Below are 18,693 nucleotides of genomic sequence, written 5' to 3' on the forward strand. Positions count from 1 at the left end.
CAGCGAGATACTGCAATTGCGGAACGAAATAATGCACTTATGGAAAGAGATAATGCAATAGCAACAACCCTTCAGTTTCGAGAAAACGCTTTGGCCAATGGCGGTATGTTATCATGCCCTCCAGGATGCCAAATCTCACGGGGAGTTAAGCATATTCATCATCTACCGCAACAGGTAAACCATTTGCCTAATATGGGTGATTCTTCTTATGGAACACGCGAACTTCACACAACCAATGCCCTCCCAGAAGCACCCATTCCCGCAGAGGTTGGGAAACCTACTCGGCGGGCCAAACGACCAAAGGAAAGTAAGTCTGTTTCACCCAACAAGAAGACTCCAAAAACTACTAGAAAGGTCAAGAAGGAGAGTGAAGATTTAAACAAGACAATGTTTGCCAACAACAAAACACTTGAATGGAAGAGTAGTCAGGACATTATGAACGGAGGCGATGATCTTAACAAGCAGATAGCTGTCTCAAAGGCTGATTGGAAACCTCAGGACCTGGCATTGAACCAAGTTGCATACGATGATTCAACTATGCCAGCACCCGTGTGCTCGTGTACTGGTGTTCTGAGACAGTGCTACAAATGGGGTAATGGAGGTTGGCAATCTGCTTGTTGCACAACCACTTTATCGGTGTATCCACTTCCAGCCGTTCCCAACAAGAGGCATGCTCGAATAGGCGGTAGAAAAATGAGTGGAAGTGCATTCAATAAACTACTTAGCCGGCTTGCAGCTGAAGGACACGATCTCTCACACCCAGTTGACCTTAAAGACCATTGGGCCAAACATGGAACAAATCGATATATCACAATAAAGTAGTTCAGGATACATTTTTCTCTCGACGGGCAATACACATTTAACGATCAATTATCGGTTCTTAAGTCGAAAAAGGAGGAAAATAAGGTAATGTAAATTTCATCTGTGAAAGCATATTATTGTAGTGTGTCATTCCCTATAATTAGGATGCAAGGAAATGGCAATGTAACCATATTTCTGTCACTTGTAATGCGTTTGACCTGCAAAAATGGTCCTAGTGGTGGCAATCACATGTACGTTATTCAACAGGCTTGATTAATGCATCTCGTAGTTAAGATGAAATAATTGTAGAGCCTTGTAGTATCTTTAGTTGAACCTTGCTATGAAAGGAACTGTCTGAATTTATATGTAGAATTGATATATGTATATGTACATTTTCTTTTCTCCAGTGTACTATTTTTCTGTTGACTGAATTTTATTGAATTAAGATACAAAATGAAGTATTTTAGCTATTATTTAAAGAAAGTAACCTTTTTAGAGTAGATTATTATCATTTAAAATTTTAATCATTACAATTCAATTATGAGTTTTTTACTTTTCAAAAGAAATTGATGCACTAAATTTAAATTTAAATTTGTATTTATAATTAGATTACGTTATATGTTCTCTAAAACAGAAAACAGATGAAGTGATAAGAAAATAATTTCTTTGGAGAAAAAATAAGCTACCTAAAATTTATGGATTTTTTTTCTGTAATATTTATTTTTAATTTATTTTTAAATATCCTACTTTAAAAAAAATGTCATACTTTTTTACTTTCATTAGGTTACATACTAGCGACTATATGAAGAAAAAAAAAAGTTACTAGTTGGTTGGGTGATTGAGATGCGCCTATCTCTCTGTGTGTATATATTTATATATTTCTTTTTTTATATATATTAAATTAAATGATTAAAAATGAAATTTGATAAATAAATAATATTAAATGTTAATTAATAATAATTAAAAATATTAAATCAGTAGAAAAATACAAAAAATTATAGAGATCGAGTAGAGTTGTTAGTAACATTCGTATAATATTTTGGATTGTGATTAGATAATTGGTATAGTCTGTATATATTGTACATTTTATCTTTAATGTTCATTTTAGTTATATTATGAGTGCTATTTGGAAGATCACTTTTAAATATATGCATTAGAGAGTTTTAATACATCATACGGTATTTACTATGGGTGGTAAAATGGATCGAATTTGTTGGACCAACATGTTTTGTGTGACATTTTACGGTGTTAGACTGAATCTTTGAACTCAACTAATAAGTTGACCCACAATGTTTAATCTATTAAAAAAAAGTGGGGCAAATTAAGAAAAATTGCTTTTTTAAAATAGAAAATGCGACTTTAGTTCCTTTTTTCTCTCAATTTTTTTATTAACTCAATAAAATTAAAAGATTAAAATCGGTCCATTAACTTATCCAATAAAACTAAAAGATTAAAGTATGAAGTATTCTACTTTTATTAGTTTATTGATAATTTACTTATATTTTTTTCTTGATAAATTTAATTATTAATAGTTTGTTACATATAATTTTTTTTGTTCAAATTACATAATGTAATTTTATTTATTATAAGTTTAATTAAATATTTTTGTTCAAATATTTGTCATTAAAAATGTGAACATTATTTTTTTATTTATAAATATTGTCGGCATAAACATGAGAATAATTGTAACATACTAATTATATCGTTTCAACTATTTTATGTGAAATATTAAAATAAAAATAAAAATAAAAATTGATGGTCTGACCCATGAGCCGCCAATCCATGGCAGAGGAGGAATGCTACTTTTGACTTGACCATCTAAATTAATCAAACCTACTTTTTAACGAGTTAATCACGGGTTGTCATTACTAATATTCACATGGAGTTAATAAATTACGTGATATAATATATATTTAAAAAAAAGACAAAACAAAGATAATATAATGAAAAAACATGTGATTAATTTTAAAAAAACAAATATAAACATAATAGAAAAGTGATTAAACGAGCACCAAAGAGGACATCACACAAAGATAATTTATTTTGACGTTTAATAGATTATATATAACAATATAAAATATCTACCAACAAAACAAAAATAACTATGAGCAAAAATAATTATCCATGCCAAAATTTATAGGAAATTAATTATATATATAAAATAATTAATTGACTCCATATTAACAGTGAAATTTAAATAGGTTAGTTTGAAAATATGAATTAAAGATGAGTGATTTGTTTCAAATTGTATCAAGTACTTTGTCACAATCCAAATTATTATTTCAATGTTATGGACAATTATACTTAGTTTCTATAATTTTTTGTATTTCTTCTATATATTCTAATCATTTTTATATTATTAATTAGTTAATAATAATCATTTTATTTAATAAATTTCATTTTTTAACAATTTAATATAAAAAAGAAATATATATTATTATTATTTTTTTATCTGGTTGCATCTTAAATGCATATTTTAGGATGCAACCTGGTAAAATTTATCTGGTTGTAAAATTTTAACTGATTAATCAAATTTATAATAATAAATAGTATATTAAAATTTAAAAAGTTGTAAGTTGCAAATATAAATACAAAATATAGTTATAAATGCAATAATTGAATTGAAATGCTACATATGTTTGATAATTCATTTTTTAGAGGAAATATTTAAGAGACAAGAGATATAACAAATCATTTTTATTTGGTTTTGAGAAAAAAATATCTAAACCAAAAAGATGTTTAATATATTATGTCGAACTTTCACAATATTTTTTCATGAAATTCCAATGTAATCAAATCAAATCATACTTTATGGTACTTTCTCTCACAATTACTCAACAATTATTTTAAGTCACCTCCATACAAACATTTAAATTATAGTCGATCCTTCCCCACAAACAAGATGTAAGTTGATAATTTTTTTGTTAAACCTTAATCTCTAAAGATATAGAATACAATTATTTTGATATATATTCAACAACAAAATTAAATTGATTATTAAATTATTAAAATAATATTTAAAAGATAAAATTTATTATCACAAAAATATTTTAAATAATCTAGTTAAAAAAATCTATCACCGTTAAATCGATCAATATTTTTATAATTTAATAATTAATTTAATTTTTTAACTAAATCAAGTGTCAAAATATCAACTTTTCGTATTTTCTATTATTAAAATAGTCGTTTAATTTATTTTTGACTACTTAAGTTGATACTTAATAAAGAAGAACACACCGGTTTAAGATTTCCAAATCGGAAAATCATGGGACTCATACACAAAGATTTAAATACTTACAATCCTAGAACAAAATTTATTAGTGGTCGTTTAATTTTTAGATGTAGCATCACTAACAGTAGATACTAACACATTAATAACTTACATTAATATATCAAAATTTATATTTTATTGATATTAACACATTGATAGCTTTTATACTAACAATATTTGAAATTTCAATACACAAAAATAACCATTTTAATTAATAGATACTGATTGATACACACGCGCACGCATATATATATATATATATATATATGTATAAATAAATGAATGGACATGATAATAAAATAATAAGAATATACGATACAATAAAGAAAAAATAAAATATAAATTAACATAAATTACAATATATAATATGTAAATAATAAATTTTAAACTAGTAATTATGATATTACAATTTATTCTTATTTTTTCATATATTTTCATTTTAACATATTAATTTATAAATCAGAATTTATAAAAACATGTTTATGGGTGTACTATTTCACTATTATGTGATTATCTTTATTTGTTGATATATTTATGAATATTCGATTTTATTATATATTCAAAAATACATTAATGAATAGACATAAAAGGAATTTCATAATAGATGTTTATTTATTTATTATTGCAGTAATATTACTTTTCTATATTTTTGATCAAGTTGTCTAGTAGCTAAATTGAAACACATTAAACATGGAAAGGTGAAGAAGTCCATATTCAAACTTCAAAATTGGAAATTTTATGTTTGAACTCAGGCTATAACAACATATTTGCGGTTACCAATTGAGTATTACGAATTTAATATTATATTATTATGTCTTTTGTCGATATACTTATTTGCATAGTGTATATATATATATATATATATATATAAATAATATTGACAAATTCTCTAGTATTATTAAAAAAAATTTATATTGACACTATGAATATTTTGATTAATAATTTTTTTAATTTGTTTATATGAATATTATTATAATATTTATTAAAGCTGATTAAATTAAGAATTTTTATATATTTATTTATTTAATTTTGATATTAATAATAAAATAAATTATTTTTATAATTGAAATTTTAATTTTAATTAAAATTATAACAAGAAATATTAATTTAAAATAGATCTAAAAGATAAAACTTAAAAATTTAATGATGTTAAATCTAAAATATAATTAAACTAATTCATAGATGACATCTCATTTAACTATTTATAATTTAATTTAATAATAATAAAAAATATTAATTTTTAAATATCCTATAAAAAATTTATGTATTATTATTTAATTATTTTTATTTTTATTTTTTTTAATATATTGACATTAAATATTAATATAGTATCTATTAAAGTTGAGTTAATTTAGAATTTTAATATATTTATCTATTTAATTTTAACTTTAATAATTGAATAAATTATTTTTATAATTAAAATTAAATTTAAAATAAAAAATATCATTTCAAAATAAATAAAAAATGTAACACTCAAAAAACTTAAACGGTGTTAAATATAAAAATGATTAAATTTATTTATAAATGACATGTTATGTAACTGTAGATATTTTAATTTAATAATAATAAAATATATTAAATTTTAAATATATCTTAAAAGTCTCTAAAAATGTTTGTAAAAAAGAAAACAAAAAAAAGGTAAATCACTAATATATTTGGCAATCACGTGAAACGGTGAGGGCGAAGCGATTCCTTGGAAGCGTGTGATGTATGAAAACGCGTTTTCGGTTTACCTACCGTGAAACAAAAAATGCAATAGTCAAACCAAGTTGACTACAAACAAACAAATTTTTTTTTTGGAAATAACAAAAAACAGTCTTCTAGAGCCTCATACAAAAAATAAAAACAAAGAAAATAAAATAATATACTACAATTGTATGTTCAAAGTGTTAAATTATCCTACATTTACAATTTTAAGACTCGGAAATGATAATCTAATCAAAATAAAACAAGGCGGAAAAAAAGGAAAAGAAAAAAAAACAATTCAGCGTCACACGCAAAAGCCAATTTATATTTCACTTTCAAACATTTTAGTCACAAACACATAACCACATCGTCATCCTCAAACAAACACACTTCGACACTTTTTCAACCGCTGATGTTGTTCCTCTTCTTCTCCACCGTTGGATTTTTCTGCTTATGTATGTAATACTACTAAACACAACACTCTCTCTTTCTCTCTGTTACGCTTTCTCTTCAAGTTTGTTTAATTAGTGACAAGTCTTTGTCATCTTTGCTTCTACAAGATAGGGTTTTCAAATTATTTCATTTTTCTCGTTTATTTATTTATTTATTTACCTTTTAATCATTTTACAAATGACCAGGTACATAATCTACTGTGATTAGTGCATGCTTTCGTCAATTATTTGCAGTCAGGTTTTTGAGGTTTGGTTCATTCATGTTTACTCTTTGATTGATTGATTTGTCGTAGTAGTAGTAGTTGTTGTTGTTAGTAGAAAGTTGAGTGATTAGTGTTTGATTAAATGACTGAATGGGAAGGTTTTGATCAAAGTGGTAGTAGTAAGCAAAAAAATAGACCCCCAATTCCATTGAATGCTATGTCTTTGCCTATTAATCAAATGGGTTTTCCTGAGAATCACAAAAATTCTTCAATTGGTGGTATACCACCTTCTTACCCTAATACCAATTCATCACCTAAACCCTTATCGTCTCCTTATCCCCAATTTATGGCTTCTTCTCAATCCCATCATCATTCTAGGTCTTTGTCTCAGCCCACTTTTTTCTCTTTAGATTCATTTTCATTGCCTCCATTGAGTCCTTCCCCTTATCCTGCAAATTCTTCATCGTTTTCCGACTTGGTTTCGAAAGATGTTTCTATGGAGGAAAACTTGGTTAACTCTCATGCCCCTTCGCCTAACCGTGGTCACGCTATTCAGCATGGCCATTGTCTTCCCCCTCGGAAAGGACACAGGCGTTCTAGCAGCGATTCTCCCTTGGGGATATCGGAATTTGTTAACTCTGTTCCTCAGTTGATGAGTGATCCTCGAAATTTGGTTAACGGAGGAGAAAAACCTGGTTATCAGAAGCCGATTCAGTTGGTGTTGAAGGATAATAGGGAATGTATTGATGGTTTTCGAGGAGAGAATTTGGATCGTAGGAGGAAAGAGGATGATGCGAATGCGATTGAAATGGATGATTTGTTTAATGCATACATGAATTTGGAGAACATGAATAATATGAGTTTTTCCGGTTTGGAAGATAAGGATATGGACAGCAGAACTAGTGGTTCAAAGACAGTTGAAAGCAGTGATAATGAAGTTGAGAGTATTGTAAATGTAAAAGGAACCGGTGCTAAGGGTGCGAGTTCGAGCTGTTCAGAAGAGAGGAGGGAAGGACTCAAGAGGAGTTCTAATGGAGATATTGCACCTGTTGGTCGACATAGGAGAAGTTATTCTTTGGATAGTTCTATTGGAAATTTTCATATTGAAGATGTATCGCCTAAGCTTCCTCCTTTACAAAGTCGAGTTGGTCAACTCTCGCCTAGCAATTCAATGGATGGTGTTAAAACACCAGAAACTAGCTTGGAGTTTGGAAATGGCGAATTCAGCTCGGAGGAGATGAAGAAAATAATGGAAAATGATAAACTTACTGAAATTGCCATGTCAGACCCCAAGCGCGCAAAGAGGTAGGTCTTGTCTTTTCTTTTCCCGCATTTCTGTGTCTTTCTCTTGAAACAAATGAAAAAAGTAAAGCTATAATGACTCATCATATCTGTTGAATTCTTGTCTAGGATTTTGGCCAATCGTCTATCAGCTGCTCGCTCAAAGGAGCGTAAGATGCGATATATTTCTGAATTGGAGCACAAGGTACAAACTCTTCAGACAGAGACTACTACATTGTCTACTCAGTTTACCAAATTACAGGTGCGTATCATCTGAGTTGAGCTGATATTCCCTTAATTTCAGTTTGTGAATTATATTTTATTTCAATAAATCATGTATGCTACTATTCATTCATTATCTACTTTTTTAATGTACTTGTCTCTAGATGGATAATACAGAGCTTAAAAGTGAGAATAACGAGTACAAATTGAGGCTTCAATCCTTGGAACAACAGTCCCAACTGAAAGATGGTACGCACAGGCGTTTTCCTTCTACTTTATGCTTTAGTTAGCTTAAATCTATTTTTTTCAAAGGGATAATTGTGTTACTTTTTGTACAGAAATAACCTGCATATATGATCATGCCCAAGGATGTTTCATTTTCTTTATTTAAATGGATTTTATGTGGAATGACAATATTTGCTGATTGTCAATATAGTAATTCAAACTTTTGTTGTTCAACTCTAGAATGATTAATGTTAACCAACAAAAGAAAAGAACAAGTGATTTCTTTTTATCTAGTCTTGTTCAATGATCTCTGCACAGCTGCACCTTTTAAATCTTCCTGGCTGGCATAGGAATTGGGAATTCAATTTCATCCCGAGTAATGCTGGAAAACTTGAAACCCTGCTTTTATGTACGAGTACTGTGGTTTGCCGAAGCTCATGTTTGTTTTTTATAACATCTTTAAAACTGCACATGCAAATTGTTCTATGGTAATATAGTTTTAGACTTTTGTCCTGTATCATACCATCCACAATAACCAAGCCTTATTCTACTATATGGATGCGACAATAGCCTATATGGATCAAATGGCGTTATAATTCTCCATCATAGTATAGTGTGTTAAGTTCAATGATGAATTGTTTACCTTAAAATTCTCTTAATGTTTTGGCCTTTAGTTGTACTTGGTCTCTCCACATTATCGTTACCCCAAATTGTTAGACTTGTGTGACCGTCTTTCGTTTGGTCAACCCTTCTTAGCTGTCCTTCTAGAGGTCTTATCCAATATCCATGTCCATACCACCTAAGATTAGATTCTATCATACTTTCTACAGTGAGTGTTATCTCAATATCCTCTCTAATTATTGTATTCCCAATCCTTTTTTGTCTTGCATGGCTATTCATTCATCTCAGTGTTTTTATCTTTTAGGTTTTAGTCTTTTATAGTCCTAATTTTTCCGCTGGTAGTAATGGTTCAAATACTCCTTTTTCTTGTAAATACGAAATTATTACAGCTTTTTGATCTTCGACATTTAATGGAAAACTTGACATAAATTAAAAACAAATGCCGATCATGATCAATGTTGCACTATAAAATAGTATCACTCCTAGACACTAGTAACATATTTTTAGCACAGCTTGAACTTGATTTTGTGCTTGAACTTGATTTTGGCAGCTTTGAACGAGACTTTGGATGCTGAAGTCCGGCGCTTAAGACGCACCGTTGCAGACCTTGGCGGAGAGTCCCTCCTATCGAATCTCATGGCTCGACAGCTTGCTATTAACCAACAAATGTTCCAGTCACAGCATGAGCAGCCAAACCAGCTTAGACATTTTCAAATGCAAAACAGCCAATCTCAGGAAGAAACACAGACTCAGTCACAACAGCATATTCAACGCACTAATGAATTCCAATCCCAGCATCAGAATGGCAAAACTACTGCATAATGGTTGCAGCAAATTGGTATATAAGCAGTTGATGATATTTGTGGTTTGCTCTTGATTCAAACTATTACAAAATATATACTTTTTTGAAATGGAGCTGATGGCTTATAATCAGTTGTATGTAAAAAGGAGTGAACTACATCAGTTTCCCTATATAGGTCTGTTCATTACTTTAGACTTAAGTAAAAAAAAATAAAAAAAATCCTTCTAGATTCTTCATTTCACCCATGTGTACTGGGAATATTTTTTCATGTTGGTCTACCTTTTGGTCATATTATGAATACAAACTCCTTTCTTATTGCATGCTCCCATAATTTAGCTTAATTAACACACACACATAATGGCCACTACTATTTTTTCTGCAGCCGAATTTTTGCAAATTTGATTTCAGAAAAAAGAAACTAACAGATATTTTTAATTTTTTATCTTGGTTGAAAAAAGATAGTTAAATTGTATGTAAGTTTGTCTTTGAATGGCAAAATGTATGAATAAAATAAGACACTTTTGAAAATAGAGAGCTTCTTTGACATCTCTATATGCATTTTGGAAGTATACTTTCATAAACACCGTTTTTTTGCCACTTCCAAACACAAACACAAACACTCCAAAGTATATTTTTGGACATATGTCTGATTTCTTAGAAACATATCTTAGAAACATGGGGATAAAAGTAGCTGTTTAAGAATACATTTTGACTTAGGTGTAGTAATAAAAATCTAGGTGTTAAATCTCAATCTGTGTTTTTGATCCAATTTGATCATAATTTGTAAAAAAAATTCTTCTTCTTCTTATTATTAATATAATAAGTGAAAAAAATTACGATTTTCAATCTGAAACAAATAGAAGTATTATTTTGTATTATTATTATTTAAAGACGAGGAAAAACAAGAAAAGCTAAAGAATAAAATAAAAGAAAGATAAAGAAGCTATTAATATAATTTTGTAAAGATTTTAAATTATGGGGAAAGCAATTTCAAATGAGGAACTTATAAAAGTTGACGGTAGTTAAAACTTCAATAAATCAATTGTTATTGTTACTTCATTTTAATTATTTTTCTCTGATTGTATCATTTAAAGAAGATATATGAACATAAAATTTGACGAACAAAACTGTATAATTAAACTGCAGATATTGAAGTAAGAGATAAAATACACAAAAAATAGACCTATATTTTGCATCAAATTTTATGTTTAAATATTATTTATCTTTTAATTATTATTACTATAAACAATATCTTTTAATAAATTACTAATCAATCCCACATCAATTGATCTAGAAATAAAAGAAACTTGGAGACATGCAAATAACAGAACAAATTGTCAATAGTACACATTGTGTCAATAACAGAACTTTGAGACACTCCTATCTATTGTGTCCATTTCCATTTCCTAGGAACAAGATAAAGATCAATTTTCTTATGCATAGTTATTCCTGGTTTCACTTGTGTATCCAAAACTTTTTCCTTATCAAAACCACAAGGTAATTTCCAATCAAAAGAATGAATAAGATTAGCAAGTGAAAGCTCAATAGTAACCACTCCCATGTTCATTGCAGGACACATTCTTCTCCCACTTCCAAATGGAATTAACTCAAAATTCTTCCCTTTAAAATCCACTGAAGAATTCATAAAGAATCTTTCAGGATAAAACTCTTCTGGGTCTTTCCAATTCTCAGGGTCTCTTGCTATAGCCCAAGCATTAACATAAACTAGAGTTTTTGGTTGAATTTCATATCCTTCTATGTTGCAACTTTCTATTGTTTCTCTTGGTAATAGTAAGGGTGATGGAGGGAATAATCTAAGTGTCTCTTTTATTACTGATTTGAGATAAGGAAGCTTTTCAATATCATCTTCATTTATAAAATCTTTGTCTTTATATAAGTTTCTGATTTCTGCTTGAACCTTTTCCATCACTCTAGGATTGTTCATCAATGCTGTCATGGCCCATACAACTATTGCTGAGCTTGTGTCTGTTCCTGCTATAAAGATGTTCTGCATATATATGCATCATCAATGTGTTTAATTAAATGCATAAACTTACCTATTAATCAATGTATTAATGAAATAGAGATGAATAAGGATGAATTGAAATTTTCTATAATTTTTTCAATTTTTTTTTTTAAATTAGTACAGCAAGTATACAACAATACATATAAATTAAATTATAGACACATGTAACTTTTGCAAAAAAACTAACTAAATATTTTGTTGAATTATATTTTTCTAAGGAGAGAGAGTAAAGTGGACAAAATTAATGTTTGAATCCTCTTGTGCAAAATTATTGGATGTGAGTCATGTGACTTATGAGTTTAAAGACTCAAATTGTTTAGCTCTCTTAAATTAATGACCCTACAATTTTAAAAATCGATTTAGTTGGGTTTAGTTCGATTTTTAAAACATTATTCTATGATAAATACATATGTTCCAAATACACAATTAGGCAAGGGATGAATTCATACCATAAGCACAGCTTTGATGTGGTCAAGAGTAAGGTCAAAAGAGAGTGAGTGATCATTCTTCATCTTCAAAAAGATATCAATGATGTCTACTACTTCTTCTTCCTTGGTCTTTTGTTCCAAGTGGTCATCAATAACTCTTTGGTATATCAAATCCAACTCCTTAAATGTTTTATCAAGCCTCGAAAGAGTTCCTCTTAATCTATCAACCCAACCCAACAATGGAAAATGATCTGAAAAGTAAAATTCAGCCAACAAAGCTTGAGCTTCATTCAACAAAACTTGCAACCTACTTCTCCTTTCTCCACTTCCCAATTCAACTTCTTCTTCATAATCACAACCATACTTTTTTCCAAAAGCTATTCTACAAATAAGCCTATTTGTGAAGGACATCAATATTTCACTCAAGTTCACACCTTTTTCATCATCACAATATTGTGACAACTTTTTAATCAATTGGGCAACTTCATTTTCTCTAATGGGTCTAAAGGAATTAACATTTTGAGAGCTAAATAAGTGAAGGACACAAATTTTTTTCATTTCTCTCCAATAAGGACTATAAGGGCTAAAACCTAAGTCTAAACCATTGTAAGACAACTTCCTTAGTCCTAGGAAAGATGGTCTACTTGCAAATTTAAGGTCATGTGTTTGCAACACTTGTTTTGCCATGTTTGATGAGGAAACAACTAAGGTTGGTACATAGCCAAGGTGCAAAGACATGAGAGGTCCATAGTGTTTGGAAAGTTGCCATAGGGATTGATGTGGTGATGAAGTGTTGAGTTGGTGGAGATTTCCAATTATAGGAAGTGGTTTAGGACCTGGTGGAATTGATGATGTTCTTCTAGTACTTTTTGTTTTTTGTATGTGGATGATGAATAGAATAAAGATTGGTAAGAGAGAAAGAAGCACAAGAATCTCCATGATGCAACCTTACAAATTGCATGTCTATCTTCCAATTTTATATGGCTTAGCATGTTCTAGATTGAGATTGACTTGATTATGCAAATAATTTTGTGTTAAATTTTTTATTTCTTTTTAATTTAGTTTTAAAAAGTTTATTTTTATTTTTTTTTTGTATTTAGAGATATTTTTAAAATAAAACTGCTCTCATAATGATTTAACTACTTACTCAACACATCTAACTATATTTTTATATGTAATTAATTAAATGTCGTGCAACTGTGAACCATAAAAAAAGTTAGTATATATATTTCATTATTATGGCACAAATTTCTTCAAGTAACATAATTTGCAACAATGTCTTTCAGATTCACATCGAAATAATGGACCACAAAATCTATATATAGACCACGGAATTTATCATTCAATATGTAGCCGATCTTAAATTATTTTATTAGAATAAAAATGTTAAAAGATAAATACTACGTGAACTTGGAGACACATAATAACAAATTAAATTAAATAAATTTTTTATCTTGAAGTGGGCTATCATGTCGCCCAATCTAAGAATTAAAATTCATCACAAACTTTCTTCCTTCAATTATAAAATTATTATTATTTTTTAAATCTTTTTCTTCCTCCATCTCCTTTTACTTGAATTTAACTATGTTAAAATCAACTATTTATTTTTAAAAATCAAACAAAATAAATTATTAATTGATATTATTTATACATACTTAATAATTATAAGTAATTATAAACAATTAATTAATTAATTTTATTGATTTTTTATTTTAGATGAGCAAAATTTTCTCATTCTTTCCTCTTCATTTTACAATAAAAATATTAATATTTAATATTATTAATATATTATTGAAAGTAAAAATCAAATTTTCAACTTTTTTTCATTAAACTATAATTTCTTTATTACTTTATCTTTTAATTCTTTTATCCGAACCACTAAATTAATTTTATATCATTGAGTTGTACCTCATCTTCCACCATTAACATGGTCCCCATTCTTCTAAACCAAAAGATGATGTTGACAAAGGAAATCAAACATCAACATCATGCATCCCTGTATGCATGAACCAAATTATCGCGTCTAACAAAACAAAAAATCATAGGTTGCGTATCAGAATATTGTTGAACCACATGTGTGACCATGGCCAATGACTTTATTGTATTTATCACTTAATTTTTTTTAAAAGAAAAAAATTTAAGGTGGAGTTTTTTTTTCTTCATACCTTCAACTTAGATTCACAAATATTCGTTGTGTCTTCTATTTTAAAGTCATAAATAAAATTTATGAAGGTCACAAATTGATATTACGATTTTAAGTGAAAATAACATTGAATCATAAATTAATGTTTGTTACATTAATTATTAACACTTCTTTTTAATACATACTCATTCTCCATAAATCTAAATCTGAAGTTGTTGGTGTTTAAGTCAAGTAAAGTGAATAATGTGGAGGGAACAATATATGAAATTATGGTTACTATTTCTGGTTGAGCAATTCTAGCACCTCCCGGTTTTATATGTTATTTGTGGTCCGTAAAGAAATTTTTGGTGAAGGTATTTAGATACAAAATGCTTTGATTTTAAAAATGTGAAGTGGTGATCGATAATTTTTATACTACATAATATACCCCTAATGGAGTGACCGCAATTTGTATTTATCTTTTTTTAATAGAGTTTGCATCTTTCTTATAATCTAATATGAATGAGAATGTGAATTATTTGTACAGTTTGTGATAATTATGTATCAACAATATCAAAATAAAATATACTATAGTCTATATATAATTTAATATCTCTTCCAATATTTACGTGGTGCGATGTAATTCATTGTTCGTATAATAAATTTACAAAATAAAAAGTCTTTTCTACTTACACCTAAAAAATATTCAGTTTTACACCTAAAATAATTTACAATTTATTATAATACATAAACTACTTTTTATTTGATTAAATATTGAAACCTCATTTTAGTTAAGTGTTTATTTGAATGATTTTGTGGATTTTCTGTATTTGAGATTTCAATTAAGTATTTATTTTGAATGATTTTGTAGATTTTCTGCATTTAAAATGTTTATATGTACGTTATAAATATTTTCAATATATACACAACCTCACTTCAATACCACGTGTAAATCTGAATTTACAAGATGTATGCCGATTCATGATGTTTAAATGTTTACATTTAACAAGAATTTCATCAACTAATTGTAAGTTAAATTTGACACTTAAAAGTTGTTTATGTATATTTGTACATTTATTTTTACAAATTTAAGTATGCACATTTAATGAGTTCATATATGTGAATTTTTAGTAGGTAAATTTTGAATTCACATTTTCTTAAAATACATGAATAAGTTCACATTTATTTTTATGAACTCGCTTCATGCAAACGTGTGTAAAAATCAATTAACACATAAAGAAAATAAAATTTACATTTTTTAAGAAATAACTTGTGATAGAACTGGGACAAGAATTAAAAGATCATGAAGAAGAAATAAAAGAAAAGAAAGGTAGTTTTGCAAATGTTTGCAAATTTGAAGAAAAAAAATTTGAAGGAATTTTTATGAATTCAAGGTGTAACCAAAGTTCTCAAAGGATATACCTAGAAATTCAAATAAAACGTATGTTTGGAAAATTTTATACATTTTTTACCAAAATCACAAGCCAACATCAACATGCGGCTAAGGGAAAACTACCACTTGTTGCTTCAAAACGTCGCAATGAAAATAATATGGCGGCGTGTGGATAAAAAAGGCAATAGCTATGCAAATATATGGCTAAAGCACTTTCACGCAAAAAAGAAACTTAAATTGCTCAAAAGTGATGGTTACAACTAATATGAGACATATTTCTTTTTTTCTTAATGGAGATGATACATAAATTTACAATAGTACATAGTGGAGACTATAATTATTTAAATAAATCTTCTCGTTCTATAAAATATAAAGTGTTGTATTTTTTATTTCTGAATTATTAAAAAATATAAATTAGTTTTTAAATTATCAAAATAATAATAATGAAAATATATAATTTATTATTATAATTAAAAAATAATAATTTATTGTCAAAATAGTCAACAACAATTATAATATAAAATACTAAATTGATTGATATTTTGATATTCAATAAATAATTTAAATTTTTTTATTGAGTCACAAACTAAAATCATAGTTCTATATTTACAAAAACTAATAAATATAAACTTCAGTTAGAGTAACGATAGATAAAAAAAATTAAGAAAAATAAATTTATCTGTTTTGAGATCTCCCATGATCTTTATATAGCCAAAAAATATATATTTTAAAATCAATTAACAAACATGAAATAAAAGAAAATACAACTAATCTAAAATACCTATACTATATATAAAGGCACATTTTAGTGTAGTCTATTTTACTCCCAAAAATATTCGTACACTATTTTTTTAACCACTTATATAATTGTAATTATCATTGAGAAAAAAAAGTAACTCCCTTGAAAGAAAAAAAAAGTACCAATGAACAATAGGCAAAATAAATAAATAAAGAGCATCAAAGAAAAATAATTAAAATAATTTCTTTTTATTTCTGGTCTGAAAAACGCTAGTTCAATATAAAATTGATAACATTAATTATAAATGAAATCAAATTTTAAATTATAATTAAAATTTCACTAACAAAATGAGTAGTAGTATGTACCTATACAGAAATAAAAAAGAATTATGTTGGGCTTACACGAAATAACAATGGCGAAAGCCTGATAGCTGTAAAAAGCCCAATCCATAAACATAAAACCCTAATATTCTCTCTTCTTGACTGAACAAACCCTAAGGAAGCACATCGCATCGAAGTCTGTAAGATCGAAAATGGTTTCCGGATCGGGTGTTTGCGCCAAAAGGGTGGTGATCGACGCCCGCCACCACATGCTCGGCCGTTTAGCTTCCATTGTCGCAAAGGAGCTTCTCAATGGTCAGAAGGTCGTTCTCGTTAGGTGTGAAGAAATTTGCATCTCCGGTGGACTTGTGAGACAGAAGATGAAATACATGAGATTTCTTCGTAAGCGTATGAACACTAAACCTTCTCACGGTCCTATTCATTTCCGTGCTCCTTCCAAGATCTTTTGGCGCACTGTTCGTGGGTTAGTTAATCACTCTCTTTTTTTATTTATCGAATTTAATTAGGTTTAATTTTTATTTTTATTAATAACTATGTCATTTTCTATATCTTATTATTGTTTTAGTGTTACTGTTGTTTGTATTTGGATTGGTGTTTTTTATGTAGATTTAGTTTATTTGATGGAATTTTGAATTTATTATTAATATTATTATTTGCCTTGTTTATGTTGTTTTGAAGTGTAAGGTTTCTGTTTATTTGATGGAATTAGGAATTTGTTATGGTTTTGGTGATGTTGAGGTTTGTGTTTATGTTTGGAGTGTTTTGTGTATTATGTATGTAGAATGATTCCACACAAGACAAAGCGTGGTGAGGCAGCTCTTGCTCGGTTGAAGGTTTATGAGGGTATTCCTCCTCCTTATGACAAGATTAAGAGGATGGTTGTTCCTGATGCACTTAAGTAAGATACATTTTATTGTTTTTGATTTTTTGTTCAATTGAAATTTTTTTAATTTCATTTTGATAATGAATTGGTTAATGTGATTAGGGTTTTGAGGCTTCAAAAGGGACACAAATACTGCTTGCTTGGACAATTGTCATCAGAGGTTGGATGGAACTACTATGACACCATCAAGGTGAGTTTTGGGTTTGATGTTTTATTTGCTTTGTATTTTTGCTAAAATGTTGTGGTTCTTAAGGTTTTTATTTTCTTTGTTGTTAATAGGAGTTGGAGAAGAAGAGGAAGGAAAGGTCTCAATTGGCTTATGAGAGAAAGAAGCAGCTCAGTAAATTGAGGGCGAAGGCTGAGAAGATTGTTGATGAGAAGCTTGCTCCCCAGCTTGAAGTCCTTGCTCCTGTTAAGTACTGAGTAGTTTTTATTAGTGTTTGAAAGTTTTGTTTTTAAGAGCATGTTTAATTAAACTCCATTTCAGTTTTGTTTGCGAACTTTTTTTCCTTCATTACAATTTGTTTTAGTTGTTCAATTGATGCTGCCAACGAGAGACTGAAATGAATATCGTGCATTAAGATGGATATTATTGGGCTACCTTGTCTTTGTTAATTTTGATCAAGAAGCAAAGGAACAACTTGTTTTGCCTTTTTCTATAAAAAAACAACTAACCGCAATTTGTAGTTACAAAAACGTTAGGATGAAAAATTAATACTCTAACCTAAGATATATAGAACACTTTAAAACTCATAAACTTTTATAAAGAAATTTATATTTATCTCCCTTAAGATATTTATTAACATAGCTTTTTATTAATTTTTATAGTTACTTGTTCAGTGGACTATTGTTTAGTGGACACTGGTTGGTGGTTACTAGTCATTGGTTTGGGTTAATGTTGGTATTTTTGTGTTTGAGTTAGTGTTATTGATGTTTTGATTTGTGTTATTTGTTGTTTAGTTTTATGATGTACCCATACTCTCTTAGAATACAATTAGTTTTAGTACTACGGCTATATTTCCTCAGTTGTAATTGTGGGCATTCCTTGTTAAAGACTTAAATGATAGTAATTGTGGGCATTCATTGGAGAAGTTGAGAGTGCAAATTGAAAGAAAAACATTTACAGTAATTTAGTGATTTTTCTATTCATTTTAGTCCCTGAGATTAGACATATATTTACATAGCAATGTAATCAAC

The 18,693-nt window shown here is 28.4% G+C and overlaps 4 protein-coding genes across 5 annotated transcripts in view; 3 read left to right on the plus strand and 1 right to left on the minus strand.

Moving 5' to 3' along the window:
• LOC101507405 (protein BASIC PENTACYSTEINE6) overlaps window positions 1-1,207 on the plus strand; it is a 4,291-nt gene extending 3,084 nt beyond the window's left edge. The window contains exon 5 of the mRNA XM_073367846.1: window positions 1-1,207. This exon is cut by the window's left edge and continues 28 nt beyond it. Coding sequence (XP_073223947.1) covers window positions 1-822 — 822 coding nt within the window. The 3' untranslated portion in view covers window positions 823-1,207.
• A 4,852-nt stretch (window positions 1,208-6,059) lies between these two features.
• On the plus strand, window positions 6,060-9,879 carry LOC101506857 (bZIP transcription factor 29-like). Of its 2 annotated transcripts, none has more exons than XM_004499171.4 (5): window positions 6,060-6,213; window positions 6,397-7,718; window positions 7,824-7,956; window positions 8,081-8,165; window positions 9,313-9,879. In XM_004499171.4, exons 2-5 carry the CDS (start codon window positions 6,556-6,558, stop codon window positions 9,582-9,584), a joined length of 1,653 nt encoding a protein of 550 aa, XP_004499228.1. In that variant the 5' UTR covers window positions 6,060-6,213; window positions 6,397-6,555; the 3' UTR covers window positions 9,585-9,879. The 2 variants fall into 2 exon arrangements, with proteins under 2 accessions (XP_004499228.1, XP_027189175.1); XM_027333374.2 differs by having other exon boundaries at window positions 6,099-6,217.
• Window positions 9,880-10,861: 982 nt separating this feature from the next.
• Window positions 10,862-12,990, minus strand: LOC101506523 (6,7,8-trihydroxycoumarin synthase-like). The gene is made up of 2 exons (XM_004499169.4): window positions 12,040-12,990; window positions 10,862-11,572 (listed from the first exon to the last, which is right to left on the minus strand). Exons 1-2 carry the CDS (start codon window positions 12,955-12,957, stop codon window positions 10,949-10,951), a joined length of 1,542 nt encoding a protein of 513 aa, XP_004499226.1. The 5' UTR covers window positions 12,958-12,990; the 3' UTR covers window positions 10,862-10,948.
• Window positions 12,991-16,743: 3,753 nt separating this feature from the next.
• On the plus strand, window positions 16,744-18,096 carry LOC101506194 (large ribosomal subunit protein uL13w). Its single transcript, XM_004499168.4, has 4 exons — window positions 16,744-17,076; window positions 17,395-17,511; window positions 17,599-17,686; window positions 17,776-18,096. The coding sequence occupies exons 1-4, from the start codon at window positions 16,805-16,807 to the stop codon at window positions 17,917-17,919; spliced, it is 621 nt and encodes a 206-aa protein (XP_004499225.1). The 5' UTR covers window positions 16,744-16,804; the 3' UTR covers window positions 17,920-18,096.
• The last annotated feature ends 597 nt before the right edge of the window (window positions 18,097-18,693 follow it).

Source organism: Cicer arietinum, chromosome 4, assembly GCF_000331145.2.
Source record: "Cicer arietinum cultivar CDC Frontier isolate Library 1 chromosome 4, Cicar.CDCFrontier_v2.0, whole genome shotgun sequence".
In the NCBI taxonomy this organism is placed as follows: Eukaryota; Viridiplantae; Streptophyta; class Magnoliopsida; order Fabales; family Fabaceae; genus Cicer; species Cicer arietinum.

What these genes read in the sequence shown, in the direction of transcription:
- LOC101506194 (XM_004499168.4), top strand. Translation starts at nt 16,805, where the DNA reads ATGGTTTCCGGATCGGGTGTTTGCGCCAAAAGGGTGGTGATCGACGCC. An exon ending in GTTGTTCCTGATGCACTTAA is followed by an intron (nt 17,512 to 17,598) that starts GTAAGATACATT and finishes TAATGTGATTAG; the next exon opens with GGTTTTGAGGCTTCAAAAGG. An exon ending in ACTACTATGACACCATCAAG is followed by an intron (nt 17,687 to 17,775) that starts GTGAGTTTTGGG and finishes TGTTGTTAATAG; the next exon opens with GAGTTGGAGAAGAAGAGGAA.
- LOC101506857 (XM_004499171.4), top strand. Translation starts at nt 6,556, where the DNA reads ATGACTGAATGGGAAGGTTTTGATCAAAGTGGTAGTAGTAAGCAAAAA. An exon ending in GACCCCAAGCGCGCAAAGAG is followed by an intron (nt 7,719 to 7,823) that starts GTAGGTCTTGTC and finishes ATTCTTGTCTAG; the next exon opens with GATTTTGGCCAATCGTCTAT. An exon ending in CTCAGTTTACCAAATTACAG is followed by an intron (nt 7,957 to 8,080) that starts GTGCGTATCATC and finishes ACTTGTCTCTAG; the next exon opens with ATGGATAATACAGAGCTTAA.
- LOC101506523 (XM_004499169.4), bottom strand. Translation starts at nt 12,957, where the DNA reads ATGGAGATTCTTGTGCTTCTTTCTCTCTTACCAATCTTTATTCTATTC. An exon ending in ACATCAAAGCTGTGCTTATG is followed by an intron (nt 11,573 to 12,039) that starts GTATGAATTCAT and finishes ATATATATGCAG; the next exon opens with AACATCTTTATAGCAGGAAC.